Source organism: Hyaena hyaena, unplaced genomic scaffold (assembly GCF_003009895.1).
Source record: "Hyaena hyaena isolate Hyena2069 unplaced genomic scaffold, ASM300989v1 scaffold_94, whole genome shotgun sequence".
Lineage (NCBI taxonomy): Eukaryota > Metazoa > Chordata > Mammalia > Carnivora > Hyaenidae > Hyaena > Hyaena hyaena.
The window spans coordinates 2,674,919-2,691,891 of record NW_024080726.1 but is presented as its reverse complement, the minus strand read 5'-3'; the positions used below and the strand labels follow the sequence as shown (position 1 = coordinate 2,691,891).

Genomic DNA, 16,973 nt, shown 5'->3' with positions numbered 1-16,973 from the left:
GATATGAGGTTTTAAATGACCTCCTGCTGAGAGTTTACAGAGCCACAGATCTTAATCTTAACTTAAAAGTGTTTTCAACATTTTAGGAATCTACTGATTAGCATCCATGTTTGAAAAGAATACTCTCCAGAAAAATGCACATACATAGAAGGCTCTGCGATTTCAGGAACTTCACAGACCCTGTTAAACTTAAAGAGCACTGGGGGGAACCTCAGGCCAAGAATGTCTAGAACTCTAGTAAGTTACTTAAAACCTGAATCTGTATAACAAAAAAACATGTAACAACAGGTAATGCTTCATGAATGCTAATTATCTGCTCACCACCACACGGAGCAGCAGCGCAGTGACCACTTCACCCCTCTGTGCAACAGCCGCAGACCGTAGTGCTGTGCCCGCTTTAAAAGTGAGAAAACTAAGCGCCAGGAAGGTTATGGATGTGCCCACTGTACACAGGAACACATCGAAAGAAACACATTCTCTAAAAAAAATAATGCACCAAAACCAGTAGTTTAAAAAAACAACAGAAATAAAATAGTTTGTCCCACTATAAGAGTCGTGTCTTATTTCTCAACAGAGATCTTAAGCATGCAAAAAGCTAGGGCTACAAAATAAAAATACTAAATATCTAACGAGTCTAACCCTTGGTCTCCCAGTGAGGACGGGGTCAGGCGCACCCTAAAGTCCAGCCTGCACAGCCACATCCATGACAACGAAAACGAATGTGCACTTTATGTCTCCTTTCCAGAGCTGCACCTTTTCTGCTTTGGAAAGAGTCTCTGTCCTGCCATTTAAACCATCAGATATTGGGAGCAGGGGTGCGGGGGGTTCATCTCTGCCCAGTGTAGGGAGAAACTGGGCAATGTTTCCTTTGCCTTCTCACCTCCCTCACTACCCCTGAACTACCAGTAAACACAGCACTTTTTGCTTAAAAAAAAAAAAAAATTCAAGCTAATATAATATCCGTAATAAGTAAATATGCTACCTTTCCAGCACGAATACTTTAAAACCGAAAAAGCAAGTTAAAAATTTATAAAATTAACTCTGAGTTGATATCATCATTAGCGTGGAAACACAGATCACATATATACCTGAATATGCAAAGAAAGTTAAATTATGATGCAGTTAGTGCTACCCTATAAAAACTAAATTAACAAAAATAGTCTATTAGGGAAGACATCTGGTGTATCATGGCAAGAACTGTTAATGATACTGTCTGAAACCCTGTAATCAATTTTTTCTCCCAGCAGCTCTCTCACTGCACCGTATTAGATCTGTGTGCCTGCAGAACTTATGAGTGCTCTGCACGTGGGGGGTAGCTTTGCCAACTGGATCCAATTCAGATCCAGCTCAAATGACTTTGGCAGCATGAAGTGTTGTTGAGAACAATTGATACAGTTTGCTTTATGTAGCATCATCTTGACTCAAGAAAATTTATTATCTTATTACAGAATCTCCTCAAACCTACCTACATCTGATGTCTGAGTATACCACCAATCATGAACTTATTTAAAACTCCAGTGAACACAATACTTTTACTGATAATAAATAAATAAATACTGGTCATTACTAATGCTAATACAAAAAGGTTTACTAAAAATCAGTGTTATTATGGGCAAAATTTTAAATCCACTCAACGAATCCTAATTAGTGAACACTGTAGGCAATGAAACAGTCTAACAATGACATCCACACTAACTAGAGAATAAAGTAAGAAAGTGTCAGCCTGAAAGACAAAATCATTTCCTTAGATATATATGGAAATAAGATGGTAACTGTAAAGGCTGAAGTCTTTGAAGTGGATAGTCATGTTGGGACTCTGCTAATGCGTCCCTTATGATGTCAATGTATCTCTCCAGGGATTAAAATTAGACTTTTACCCACTACATTGGGTTTTATCTTCCATTGTGAAAGGTTGTTATATCAAGAATTCCAAGGTTTCCATACTGTGAGCCTTTTGTTCTGGTCTAACTCTTGATAAACTACACCAGCAACTATTTGAACATGAAATTGCTGTTGTGACAATTACTCCTGGTTTTGTTACATTATTAATATCCTAGCTCCACTGTCCCTGTCCTCTTCACTTTACACACGGGTGACAGCATATAACGGGAGCTTCCACAGCCTGTCCAGAATGTACCCAGCTACCCAATCAATCTTTTCAAGCAGGCATTTGCAAATCAGTTTGCCTGGAATAAAGCCTACAAAGGCTTCTTTCCCGCCTATCACATAAAATCTCCCCTGGGCTCACCTTTACCGTGCTCTATGATCTGGCCCCACGTTATATCCCACCTCCGTTCCCACAACCCACTAACCTGTGCTCTTCACCGACGTCCTGCGGTCATCTTCTCTCAACTCCCAGCCTCACCAGGCTCACCGCCTACGTGGCTTACAGGGATAGGTGGACATGAACGCCTGGAAGGCTGTTCCACCTGCCTGGCCACGTGTTGCTGATGTATCAACAACAAACCCAGCTCCTCAAAACCTGCCAACCTACCTTCACAAAACCCTCCCAAGTGGTACAGCCCGCTTGGAGCACTCTCTTTTCCTAGTTTCAAGATATTATTATTCTACACCACAACTGAACAATTCATTATATAGCGCCAGCACCTTGTGTTATTTTCTAACTGAGTATACACTTGAGCCCCACAGTCAGATTACACACAACAAGAGAAAAGACAGGACTTCAACTTCTTTGGTGATTAACAGCAGTCAATCAGAATAAACACCTGTCTTTCAGAAAACGTTATCATTAAATCCTCATAAAGGAAAAAGAAAGGCAGACAGGTGTTTACACAACTTTCATTAAAGGGGAGACACATGACACACAAATACCCCCACAGATCACCAACACCAAGCCCCGTGCTCCAGGGACACCTCTTCCTGCTGCACCTCACACACGTCATTACCACCATGTTAACAGAGACCTTACCAGGGCACAGTTGAGTGCATTGTAGCTACACCCTAACTCAAGCCTTTCAAAGTGTTTAATTCTCTCTCTGGCATTGCAGAAAAGCCTAGCTCCTTCTGGGCAATGTTCTACAAAATGTCACCTGAGAGGACAGCATCCAAACAGTTTAGATTTGTGGGCCCTGGGCCCCGATGATGCTGGGGAAGTGCACATTTCACACTTGGACTCAAACTTACCCCCTTTTTTCCCCATTTCAGTTGCCAACATCCATACTCGCTGCTGATTGCCAGCTCCTGCTCCTTGCAACGGCCCAGCATGCTCTCTGCTGGCACCCAAATACCCTGCACCACTGAACCCCGCTGGCTTCTGGAACTGTCCTAGAGGGGTAAGGCAAGTCCCGTATTTTGCTTCCTCTGTGCATGTACTTGTTACTCCTTTAAAAACACATACAATACAGCACATTTTTAAAGGGGCTCTGGGGAGGGAGGTAATATTCCTATTTTATACCCTATGGGATATAAAATATTGATAGCTTTTAAAAACGGGATTCTCCTTACCCCTACAGGCCCTCTCCCGGCTTCAGAAAGATGTGGTGGTGGCTGTGAGGCCACCGGCAGAGAGCATGCTGGGGGGTCACACAAAGCAGGAGTTGGAGATCTGCAGCAGGCCTGGGAGTTGTGGACCTAAAAAAGAAAAGAGCTTTCAGTTAGCATGCCCAAAGTCCCCTCCAGCCCTGGTTACTGGGGGCACGCAGCACACAAGCAGGGATCCGCACCATCCTTCAGCAGGTGGCCTCCCAGAGAATTTCTTCTGCCACCAAGGCTAGCCTCTCTGCACCAACCAGCACTGCTTCCTCATTTCAGTGTGAACAAACTTACGACCCTTGTGGCTCCAGACTTTAATCCAGGTCCTGTCGTAAAGCAGCATGGTGTGTGCCCCCAGAATAACCAAGTTAAGATGCGACACAGTGCCGAGGCACAGTGACAACGGCATGCTTTGCTTAGAATAAAAACAAAAATGCAATGGTGTCAGATAAACACGACTGTAAAGTGAACCAGAAGTGGACAAACTGAGCTTTCAGAAGAGTTTCTAATTCAAGACACTGAGGGCATAAGACAGGTACTTAATAAGGAAGTATTTGAGGCATTAGGAGGTCAAAGAAAGATCCTACCATTTTCTCAAAGTCCTAAGGAGTTTAATTTTGTAAAGCTAAAGGCAAGGCAGAAGACAAAGGCTTAATAACAGAGGGAAAAAAAGACACCTTTCAAATGAGTTTTATTTTTCTCCCAGTGCCCACAGGAACAAGTACAACATAAGCTCAAGAAAGACGCTATTTCTTTTAGGGGTGAAAGGAGCTCTGTGCGCACCATGTGTCTATTCATTTTCCTTTAAACCGTGGAAACATTTAAAGCAGCAGCAGATTAGAGAGCAACTTCTGAAAGCCAGCACCGTCCGTTCAAGTATCAAAAAAGATACTTCAGATAACAGTTCAAATATGTTCCTTTTTTATACATTCTGGAGAGTACATAACACTTCCAAAAACTAACCAACCCAGTTTCGTGTGGTTTTTAAATAAACTAAAAACTCTAAAAAATCCAAATACTTACATAAGAATCTCTGTTCTTAAAGTTGTTTGAAAATGACAGATAAGCAAACTTTTTCATATTAAATCATTCTTAGGGAGCTTTCTTAAATTTAATTCCTTCCCAATCAGTAACAACTTCCTATAATCCATGATTTTAACATGTTCCATTAACTACTTATTTTTCTATGTCTCTTTTAAAACAAACAAAAACGCAAATCCCAAGAAAATAAGCTAGTAGCAGGAATGTCTTTGTCAAGATGGTGTTCTTGGCCTTGTGTACACACCACCCACTAGTGTGTCCTGGGCGCCCCATAGCCCCTTCCCGTGTGGTCAGTCTTGGCTCCCCCACATCAAGGAGAAGACACGATCACACCACGTGCTGTTAGCAGCATAACCTTCCCCACACGCCCCCCTCCTCCCCATACCAGCACCGCAAATTCCAAATCAAATATTCAGCTGTGCGTTAGAATATACAATATACTCAATTGTTTTTACCATAATCATCCAATAAAACTGAATTTCTGGTTAATTTTTTGCACTAAGAATTCATCAATCAGATCATTCAAATCCTTATCCATTCAAATCAAGAGTTTTAAATAGAGAAGACACCTAGTAAAGCATTTCAAAGCACCTTGGCATTATTTTAAATATGCAAAAGTTCAAAAAATTATGAAAACATTTTAAGTATTAAAAAATACATTTCAAAGCAAAGCACTGTTCTTATTTATGAATCAGAAAACATGAACAGTTATGTTTCCCTAACTTTCTTTTAGTTCTTCCAGTAGGTTTTACTTGGACTCTTTCGAGTTAGTCCTTAATCACAAGCATCCACGTATACACACAAGTGACAAATTTCCAACTCTAAGATATTAAGTTTGAAAAATAAGACTTTACCAATATTCTTGCAAAGCAGCCCTCTGCAAATATCAAATTGTGTCAAACTTTCTTAAGCTCCTTTTTTTTTTTAGATCAGAAAACCAAGGTTTTCTGCATTAAAAACATTAAACTTACAGAGAACAGGTTTAGTAAATAACATTTTTAGATACATATTTTATCTAACAGTATAATCATACAAAATTCTTTCAGTGGTTGCTTAGTCCTAATATCCAAATAAACCAGAAGAATGAATTACCCAACTTCACAGTAATAGTGAACCATTAAAACTTTAAATTCCCTGTGGCCTACAATGACTGTCAGTCATGAGAGTGATAACAGCCTGCTGAGAAGATGAGTAAAAGGGGCCAATAAGATGCTATGAGAGTATTTATTCCCAAAGCCTCATTTTGATTTTCATTTACGTGAATATCATCCCCACCATTTACAAGCTGACATTCATATCAGGGGGAAAGGCTGTGGTGATTCAAAATAACTTTCATAACTTGCTTGCTCTATAATTAGCAGGGGGAATATCTAACAATATTTTGTCTGTTGAACTTGGGGCTAAGGATTCCATCCTCCTCTTGCTTCTTAAAGGATTAAATAAAATTATAAACATCAAATTTACACGTGAGAGGGACATTTAGTCTCTGTGCACATACGTCTTATTACTGGTGGCTTACTCCAAACAAAGGGCAGGGAGCAAGCGCAACAACCGGTTACCATTTATCATGATGTTTAGACAGCAGCTAAGCGACCACAGCCTTACTTTAAACAAAGGGAGAGAAAAAAGGTGTGGCCTCCAGATTAGTCGCACACCAAATCAAGAGCGCGCACCTTTCCGTGACTTACAAGTCACCGTGTAAGAGTGGGGCCATGCTGGAGCGCCCACCCCAGACAGGCGAGGACAACTCAACTAGCAGAAAGGAACAACGATGTGCAAGAATTACTTCAGCTGCACATTCCATTACGTCTCTAATACTTAACTCCTCATGCTATAAACCAGAAACAGTTGATAACAAATTTCAAGGTTTTCACTTCATTATCCAACACTACACTCGAAGTCGCACAGATGTGAGTGGGTGGTACTGACCTTTTCCTAGGGAATGAAATAGAGGAGAAAAAGAAGTACTCAGTTCTGCAAGTCTAACTTGAGGGACTACCAAAAAGAGAAAAACAACCAATGTTTTACATGAAACTGAATCACTACATCATAAGGCACTTTCCCTAAGGCCTTCTCAGGAGTGTTTACCTGTAGACTAAGTCCTCACTTATCTTTGCTAAAAATCAGTAATACAGAAAATTCAACACATTATACTGCCTAAAAAATGTTATGACTTTGGCAAGCCTCTGTAAACTTCCTGAAGAAAATAAATGAGTTTTCAAGTTATTTTAGGAATAGATTTTTGGGGCGCCTGGGTGGCTTAGTCGGTGAAGCGTCCGACTTTCGCTTGGGTCATGATCTCGCGGTTCGTGGGTTCGAGCCCTGCGTCGGGCTCTGTGCTGACAGCCAGCTCAGAGATTGGAGCCTGTTTCAGTCTGTGACTCCCTCTCTCTCTGACCCTCCCCTGCTCACGCTGTCTCTCTGTCTCTCTCCTAGAAATAAATAAAACAGTTTAAAAAAATAGATTTTTATTATTTAAATATATAAAATACTACACACTGCAAGCTAACCAACATACTACACACACTGTAGACTAAAGGTAAAGAAATGGGGCTCTCTGGTTTGTTTAATAAACAAAGTAAATTTGTAGTTAATGCATTGTAGCAAATTACTGCTAACGTTTTTCTAATACTTTATGCAGTGAATTTTTTCCACTGAAATGTTACTTCACTCAATATTCAATAAACATTTGTTGTGGATCTTATACGGGCTGGGTAATATGCTAAGCACACGGTAATACATCAGTGAATAAAAGCAGGCACGGTGTCTGTCCCTGCAAATCTTGGACCCAGAATACAATGAAATGCCAGTATCACCACCATGTCCTCCCATGGCCCCGGCACAATGCATCCACTTTGTATGTAGGCTTGATCTTCTAAAAACAACCCACCTGCGAAGTAGGTGCTTTATAACCCAACTCCATAGGTAAGTAAAACAAAGTTAGGAGGGCTAAGCGTCTTGCCCAAGGTCATAAAAGATAGCAACTAAAGAACAGACCAGCTGATGTCAAAGTCAAGCTCAGACAAATGTACTCTACCATCCCTCCTCTCAGTCCCTGGGTGACACCACACATTCTGCGTTAGCCACACTCACACTAATGCCCCTCCTGTCCCGTCTCCAGGAAAGTTTCTAATATAAGATTTACCTAGTATCAAAATGAATGCCCATTTCCCGAATGTCTATACACCATACATTCTATGCTGAGTGGTCACAGCAGCCACGGTGGGAATAAATAATTGTGGCATATGATGCATAAGTGAAAAGGAACTTACAGTGTATACACATAGTTGTGCGCACAGAGTGCGTGTTAATGAGGTGTCTCCTATCCCCCAGCCTTATCTATGTCAAGGTCCCTAACAAGAAATGAAAAGATAGAATTGCTTATCCTCAGTAAGTTTTCACTGTAAACATGGAAAAGCAGCTCCTTTCTTTTAATCTACTTCTGAGAAACTTGATTTGGCAGAGAGAGGGTAACATCAATGGCGAGCGCAAGCTGGGCTGGAGCTCCTATCTCCGCAGCCCCTCTCTGCTGTCCTGTGGCAATCAACTTTGGGGGTACAGTTCTATATAGATACAGACCAGGAATCAGTAATTCTAAATGTTCCTCCCCTGGGCTGCTCACACTTGACAATGAAACAAAGAGAAAGCAGTAATGGAGATGTGCCTTCTCCAAGGCAACTAGCGGCGTGCAGCCTCAGATCCTCCACAATCATAATCAGCACTTAGAATGTGTGCCGTCAGGGACAAAAATGACACAAAAGCACACTCATCCATGCAGAACCACAGTTCATTAAGCCCTAAACAGTTGACCAAAAATACCATAATATCCCTAATGATATTCCCCCAGCTTGAAGGAATCTCTACACCAGGTTTGATTTTAAAGACAACTTTCAACTTTCAATAAACCAAACAGGAACCAAACTGAATCAGTCAATGGTATTTGCTCAAAATAATATTTGTAATCATTACATATCCTACCAGGAAATTCATTTCATACAACAGCTACAGAATCGATAATTATTTTAACTCTAGGAAACCAAAATCTTTTTTTTTTCCTAATGCATCAATGATAGAAACTCATTAGGAATCCACACAGAACGCCCATATAGAATATTAAGGAATGGTTTCAACTACTTATCTGTGAAGGAGGAATTAGATATGAGGTACTACTATTAGAGCCAGACAAGTTACTCCTCAGTGTTCTACTGAATGAAAATTACTAATCTAAACAATCTTGTTAAGCAATTTCAGGATTTATCATTATTTCTAGATAACAAATCAACTCTATTACACTGAAGGCCTGGATTTCTATAAAAATGGAATTTCATTGTTTCTTAGTAAAAGCAAGAAAGAACTCTTTCTTTCGGGACAACAGGTGAACGGCTTGCTCCACATTAATCCTATGGAGAGCGTTCTCTCTGAGGAGGACACCCATCAATGCTGCAGTTGTCCGTCCAACCAGACACTAAGGTCACTGAGGGAAGGTGCTTTATCCCACAGGCGTGAGTCTCCTGCAGGTGCCGCGCCCGGCAAGCAGACCAGCCAGGCTTGCGCTAGACGACTACCGGAGGCCCGGTGAACGGAAAACTCTCCTCTCTGCCCTCGGGAATACAGTGCTCCTTGGAGATACTGGCTCGCTCGGGAAGAGAACTCTGGAAGCAAACTAACTCACAACTGACCTAGAAGAGCTACGGAGTGCAGCAGAAGAGAGCACTGGAGACGTTATACCACGCTCTTGCAGCTGCGACGACCGGAGGGCCATTCAAGCTGGCCCGAGAAAAAAGGCCCTTGCTGAGCAGAAACAAGGATACCCCGAGAAGCCAGTGGGAAGAAGCCTGGGCACAGCAGGCCTCGAGAGAACTCAGGGCAGCAGGCACACTCTCACTCTGTGGGCCGGCTCCAGTCCTCCGCTCCTCCTGGCTTCCTGCCTCACCCAGTCAGCCCACCTGCAACCTCTGTATGCCAGCCAACCCTCTCTGCGTCGAGGCATTTCTCGATTCATCGTTTCCCTTTTGGCCTCTCAGCTAACTGCTTCAGTCTCTCAGTTCATCTTTTCAAGCAAGGCCGCAAAGTTCATAGATTGCCATTCCATATTACTGTTCTTGCAAAGTGCAAAAGATTTTGCTAGCTGCCTTATTTAGTTCAGAAGCCTTAGGTGCCCAGTTGCCTTATTTAACTGACGATCCTTCCCTATTCCTACTTCTAAGCATGCACCATCCATCATCCCACTGCACCTCTCCTGTCTACTGAGCCCCTGCTTTGACTACTTGTTCCACGCATACTTCCGTCATTGTAGTCAAACAAATCCAGTCTGATCTCCTAGTGTGTAAATAAGCCCAATCAAATTAACACTCCCTAAGAGGACGAAAGCTTCCTAACACAACACAAAATTTGCTTCCCTTAAAAATGCTACTTTCAAAAGTGCCCGCAGTTCTGCTAGGAACTCAGCTACCTTGCATCGTCATGGCTTCCACTTACCCCGTGGAAGTGCAGGCTCTAAACAGATCTACTGACAGAGACAGTGGTGGCTCTATGCCTTCTGATGGCTAAATGTTAACAAAGAGGACGCCATGCGTCCTATCCCCCCAGGCAAGATGACCATATAAACTATCATCTAAAACACGGACCCCTTTGCAAGTGAAAGGGGGTCACTGTTGAACAGTTTGCCAGGGTTAATGGAATCCTGCACACAGAGACCACTGCCTTCTGTTTTGTGGCCCCGACCGTACGGGACGTAGTAGCAGAGCCCAGAACCCAGGTCCCAGCATAAAACCCAAAGACCCTTCCAATCTCTCACAGAACTAGCTCCTGAAATGTTACCCAGGGTTCTCAGTTTAACTAACAGGCATTACGCTAGTGTTGTTGACTGGTCACAGACGTTTCCTTCTGTCCACTTCTCAATTCCTTAACTTCTGCCAAGGACTGTCATCTCCCTTAATGTACCACAAAGGGCATCTGCCCAGGTCTGTTCACAGCCTCAAATAATCCATATGCTCAAAAACTCACCGTGGTAAAAGGGTTAATTCTAATTCATGGTTGTAAACAAAGAACACAGCTCTCAATTACAACCCCAAACCAAAAAAGCTTAAAAAGATAAAATACATAATTAATCAACAACATTTCAAAGCTGCTGGGTTTGCCTTCCACTGCTCCGCCTGCCATGCATGGTATTTGCTGTGGGCAAAGACACTCCAATTTCTTCTTTTTAAAATCTTGAAGAGAAACAAAACATAATTCCTTCTGTTCATCTTTTCCCCTTATAGCCTGGGTAAGCTGAAGGGAAAAAAAAAATCTATGATTATTCTCATCTATTTAAAGTTATCTTTTCATAAGCAGAAATGCAAAACAAGGAAAGAAGAAAGTGGATATCCAGACAATAACTGCATTCTTTCTAGGAGTAAGTATTTCACCATCTCTGTTATTCTTACACCACAACTATGTGTATGTGCTGAATATAGAACTCAGACAAAAACACAATGTATCAGTGTGCAACTTACACACCATGCCCACTCCCTACACTGTTTTTGCAAATGGCTTTAATGTGTTATACCAGACCAATACTGACAACAGAAGCTTCTGCTTTTATTGCTGCTAATACCCTGAGCAATTACTATAACTCTGCAGGAACCTCTGCCCCAAACAGCACCGATCACAATGTAATCAGCATTTCATCAGAGACATCAAACATGAAGGCACCTGCTAATATGCTAAAATTATATAAAAAGGGCTCTGAATCGGTTTAAAAAAAACACCTTTGTGACTTTATTTAAAAAAAAAATAAAAAAGAAATAAATAAAATTTAAAAATCACCCACAGAGACGAAAAGCAGAAACAGAGCAGCAGCAGTGGCCACAAGCAAAAGAAAACTCATCAGGAAACAAGACCACTGCCCAGATTTTCAGATGTCAGTGCAGCATCTGCAAAAGAAATCTCTGGGAGGAAATATATAAGAAATAGCAAAGACTTCCAAAAATGTTAAAACTTCATACTGACATAAAATTTGAATAGAAAGTGTTTGATTTATAAAATTAAACCGCAAGGCCTCCTTGTAACACAGGCAGGGAAATTAAAAGCAGCCTACCAAGAATAAATAACTCTTAGAAGTAAATGGCACATTTGACTTTTTTTTTAAACAGTAAGCATGTGTTACTTATGCAACAAAACTTTAATAAGGAAAATTAAATGGCATGCAATTTTTTAACCAGCTAAATCGGAATATACGAATTGGGTATTTGGGGTCATTAAAAATGATAAAAAGAAACAAAGGAGACGTAGAGTTTAAGATCTCCTCAGACTACGTTACCTTTCTTTAGACTGAAGTATCACATACAGAGTGTCAGAACACAAGTTACAAAGGGTTTTGGAAGGAAGAGCATTCACAGACACTGATACAGACCTGTACAGAGCTAAGAATTAGGAGTTCTCTATACCTAAGAAGGCAGACAGGGTTCGTAATGTTTCAAAAGATCCCCCAAATGACAGTACTTGGATAGTATTTCACATATCGTGTTTGAGACAAATACATAATAAACTGACTCTTAACTGTGTATTATCATTAAATAAAGTGAATTTTTAAAATCACATCAGCATATGAATATATTTGAGAAGTAGTTGTACAAACACATGCGAGGCATATTTTAAACTGAGACTGTTCACTTGCGGACCTTTGTAAAATCTCTACAGATACCCAGGGACCCAAGCCCCAAGTGTGGGAACCGCCAGTCTAAAGCCCAGAGACTGCCTACTGGGCAGGATCAGCACCTCTGAGCCTAGGGAAGGTTTGCACTGGGAAGTACTACAGCTATCCCATCCCCAAACCGGACCTCCTTCCCCCGACCTCCAACACCAAGATACACTCCATACTCACTGAAATATCTAAGTAAATGACAGTCGTCACCAAAAACTAGTCTCTGGCATATTTGTATTCTTTTTTACCAACTCACCACTAATTCCCAAATTTACTTTGCTTCAGGCTCTTCATAGTGGCTGAGAAGAAACAAACTACTTCAGAAACTCCAGAAAATCTCTGAAATTATTGTCAAAACAGCTACGAAAGAGATGAAAACTTTGGAAACATTGTTCACAGTACAAGCTTTATAACAATAAGTGTTACAAAACCAAAACCAAAAAAAAAAAAAAAATAAAACTGGTAACTGTGTTACATGTGTGCTATAGCAGGCAGGCAGCCAGCACTCAGAGGTGAACTGGTGATCAAGTCAATAACCATGAAGAAGCAATCCATGGAACTGGAAAGAGAAGGAAGGTACAGAGCAGAAGCAACAGCACATTGAAAATGCTTACCAGTTTGAAGTCTTGAATGCTACAGATGAAATACGGCGTGTTTGGCCTCCGACTCTCGATATACACACAGTCTTTAAAAGAAAAAGAAAATTTAAAACAATGGCATTCATCTTTAAGGGAACAAAGACAGGGCCCATAAAGCCACTGCATAAATAAACAAATGACAAAGCACATATCTTTTATAGGAAAAACATTTTCAAAGATGAATTATAAATTACAAATAATTTTAAGCTAGAGGAAAACAACCCTTGACTTGAGGTTCTTATTGACCACTTTAGTGATAATTTAAAGAATGTGATAAAGCCTCAGTTATTGTTTCCAGGGTGCCTGAAGATGAAGGAAAAGGAAATATCGCAGGATTAACCATATTTTGACGACGCTACTTTGATTAAGGGAATTACTTGCTCACAGCTACACAAGACAAAATTCTGAATGTCTTATTCAGATAGATACCCCATGACTTCAGAAGGAGAAATGACTTTGCTACTTTATTTTTAATAAATAATTTGTGAGGAAATAAATGAAACATGTAAAGAAGACTACCTTGAACATACTATTACAATGGCCTTTTCACCTAAACCAAGAAAACAGAAATCTAACTGATTATGGATAACTATTAAATTTTAACCTAAACACATTTTATTTTCTGTTTTGTAAAGAAAACCAAAGCCACCATCAGATGGAATGTAGTAAACCAAACCACACTTTCCTCAAGAGACTAAGAGTGTGCTTTCTTAAATTATACTTGACATGGAAATGGCTGGATAATTATTTCTGATACTCTCAATAGCTAGAGTCTAAAGGGCTGGTTTAAAGTCTTTAAAATGGCAGGTTAAGATACTTTTTTTTAAAAGAAGCAATGATTTTAAGGGAAGAAGTAGCTATAAAGGGACTTGAACATTCTCCACATGACAACCCAAGATCATCATAACTTAGGACAGGATTTTCTATGTATTATTCACTGAGAAGTAAAGGCAGCTGCAGTCCATCAAAATTTCTATGGATAATGGCCATAATATCCACATTCAAAACGTCATTTGTTTTATCCTTTTTCATGATCCTTCATAATGAGTGTATCTCAAAATAACTGAAGACGCTTGAAAATACAAGGAGATTCCTCTACTGCCTTATTTCACACATGCAGAGTCAAGAATAAAAAAAAGGAGCAGAAATCTGGAGTCATCATCCATTGGACAGTCCAGTACAAAAGCACTAGCTGACCCACTAAGAAGAGATGGATCATGAAGAAAGCCCTCATCAATGACACTTCCTTCCAAAAACAAAACAAAAAAAAAAAAACAAGAAAAACTTATGAAAGACACCAGGATTTTTGGAACCCAGTCATTCCAGAAAAAGAAGAAATCTGAATGCCAATCATCTAGACATCCAAAATGTCCCAAACTGATTTCTTTATTCGGATATAGACTCAACAACAAAGATTCAATCTCTCAATCTATGTACAACAGTAGCTCAGAAATAATCTGTTGACTGAACTTTCTCTCTCATTCCAGGGTCCAGGATGCTAAGTAACTCTGCTCAATATTCGGGCAACATCCATTTAACATGCGAATCATCCTAAAAAAACAAGAGAACTCTTCCCACTTCAGTAGATGTTTGGCTTACTACTCCTCATTTGGTATTCAAGTAAAAAACGTTCCCTAGATTTAAAAAAAAAATGCATTTGAACAATTTTGGAACAACCCAAGGTTCTTAATTTCTCCCTGTTCCAATTCCTGTTGCACCAAGTACCCGTATTTCACATCTCTAGATCCTTATTATTTACCTGTCTCACTCAACCCAAACACGAATTAGTCTATAGGCCTCTTCTTGCTATCACCTCCTACAGAAAGCCTTATCTTCTCTTAACACTGTCACACCTAACTATATTCTCTGCCTTCAAAACAAATAGGTCACTTCCTAACTAATGACTTCCACTTTCTTAAAGCTCATTGGACACCCCCCCCTCAAAAAAAAAAAGTTCTGCATACAATGGTTTAGTCCTGCACCACATCTCAACCTCCACTGGGCTATAGTATCCAAAACTCCACTTCTCTATCCATGCCAAATCCTCTTTACTCCTTCATGTCACCAGCACCTACTTTGGCATGAGTTAAGCTCCCCAGGCAGTCAATTCTCATGGGGCTCCTCTGTAAAGAAATGGCAACACCCCCTTTCTTTAAAAAGTTTTATATGTACTTTTCATAATCAACAGAATCATTGTAACTATAAACCCTCTAACTCTGAGACTTAAAGTAGCTATTAACTTGTATACAAAAAGACTTTCCAGAAAAGGAAAGAGAATCTATAATCTTTTATTTCTCGCTACAAAGTTACATTCAGGAAAATGATTATCTGTAAATATACCTGGATGTAACTCTCTTAGAGAAGGGAGGAAAGGAATATAGTGGGATGTGGAGGAAGACCCCTGACACCCCTGTCCTTACACACTTCTTGGCAGTCTTGAAGGTGGACTCATACCCCTTGGCTCAAGGAATGTTGCCATTAGGAACAAGGCAGAGTGAGAAAGATCCTTAAACCTGATATATGGAATTACCACATTTACTTATTAATACCTTATTAATAAATTAAAAAAATCACCTCTTTTCATTTAAAAAGCCACCATTTCAACCCAAATTCATCTAAATTCATATAGGAGATTCCAATGCATAGGACTAATAATCTATAAAACAAGTCACTGGATCAAGTGATCTCTATCAGTATTTGGAAACTTATACATGAAAAAGATAAGTTCACTTCGTTAATAAATAACAAAATTTATAAGGTCTGTGTTATGTAAATAATCATAAAACACAGAATCACTAAGATCAGGAGTAACAAACTTTTTTTTTACCGTGTCTAACTTGCCATAGAAATTGGAAAAAATACACTGCTTTGATCTGACTTTTTAAATTCACTTTAAAAGTAAAAGCATGAAAAATTGTTGTAGAGTCAGATTTTTCTTTATCACTCTCTCGTAAAAATTAGGATGGTCTAACTAAAAGAGAACACATCCTAAAAACAATTTAGAATTCAAGACTCACGGGGGGTGGGGGGGGGAATCTACTTATTGTTACTCTTAATGATTTTCAAAACAAGGTTAAATAAGGCCAAATACTCATAAAAAATAGTTCCCTCTTGTCTCATTAATTAAGCAACTACTGAAGAAAATAACATTATATAGATGTTTTTAGTGAGCACAAAAATAAAGTGGTTTATTTGGCAAGGGAAAGATGAGAACATAAGTAAAGAGCAATGTTAAAATCTCAGTTGGAATATATGCCCAGTAATCTTTTAAAGCCAAAATGATCTGCCAAGAATCTTCATGCCATTTATGAGTGCATAGGTTGTCTAAGGCCAGTTATAAAATTGGTTTCAGTCAGTTGGATCAGTGACCCTCAACCTGAAAATCCCCCATGGCCAACACAAGTACTACAGATACCTTTTTTCAAGGAAGGAAGGAAGGGAGGGAGGGAGGGAGGGAGGGAGGGAGGGAGGGAGGGAGGAAGGAAGGAAGGAAGGAAGGAAGGAAGGAGAAAAATGAAAGAAAAGCTGTTCTTTTTTTTTTTTCCCATTACAAAGCTAGCAGTTCTGTAAAACCTGAGCAAAGCTGATGCAATCCATTAAGTGCATAATGCACATTTTCAAAATTACCCATATGAAAATGCGTGTTTACCAGATTGAGCAAATGGCTGCTGCAGGGCAAATATATATTTTTTTAATCTTAAAATCAGAAAGCCTGAAATAGGCCAGAATAATGAGTGAGGCCATTACCATCGATATCAACTATTTCAAACAATACACGATAACTAGTTTGTTTTTTTTTTCTTTACCACGGGTGTCTGAAATAAAACCATGGGTCTAGGTTGAGGCTTGCTCTCTAACACCAAGCCTCTACCAGGGAATGGATCACACAATTAAGTGACCTCAAATCCTGCATCCATGATCTATGCATTGATATTGAACAGGGGCATTTTGGGCTATTTCTCACAACCTCAACAAAGCTCTGTGTCCAAGAATCTATTGTGTCATCTGCAAACAACAGAGCATGTGCTAAGCTGGGGAAGGAAGTCAGCCAAAACATGAAGGCAGATTCTTAAAGCAAAGAAAGCCCTCTCTGCTTTTCAACAACCCTCAGCAAA

The 16,973-nt window shown here is 40.0% G+C and overlaps 1 protein-coding gene across 5 annotated transcripts in view; it reads right to left on the bottom strand.

The window, feature by feature from the left end:
• RERE (arginine-glutamic acid dipeptide repeats) overlaps positions 1 to 16,973 on the bottom strand; it is a 432,865-nt gene that overhangs the window by 219,583 nt on the left and 196,309 nt on the right. For 3 of the 5 annotated variants that reach the window (XM_039234929.1, XM_039234928.1, XM_039234933.1), the window contains 2 exons: positions 12,835 to 12,905; positions 3,466 to 3,591 (listed from right to left, as the gene is read on the bottom strand). In XM_039234929.1, the coding sequence (XP_039090860.1) occupies positions 3,466 to 3,591; positions 12,835 to 12,905 (197 nt within the window). Of the gene's footprint in view, positions 1 to 3,465; positions 3,592 to 3,683; positions 3,699 to 12,834; positions 12,906 to 16,973 lie in introns of those variants that run through there. The other 2 variants (XM_039234931.1, XM_039234930.1) reach the window with 2 other exon arrangements.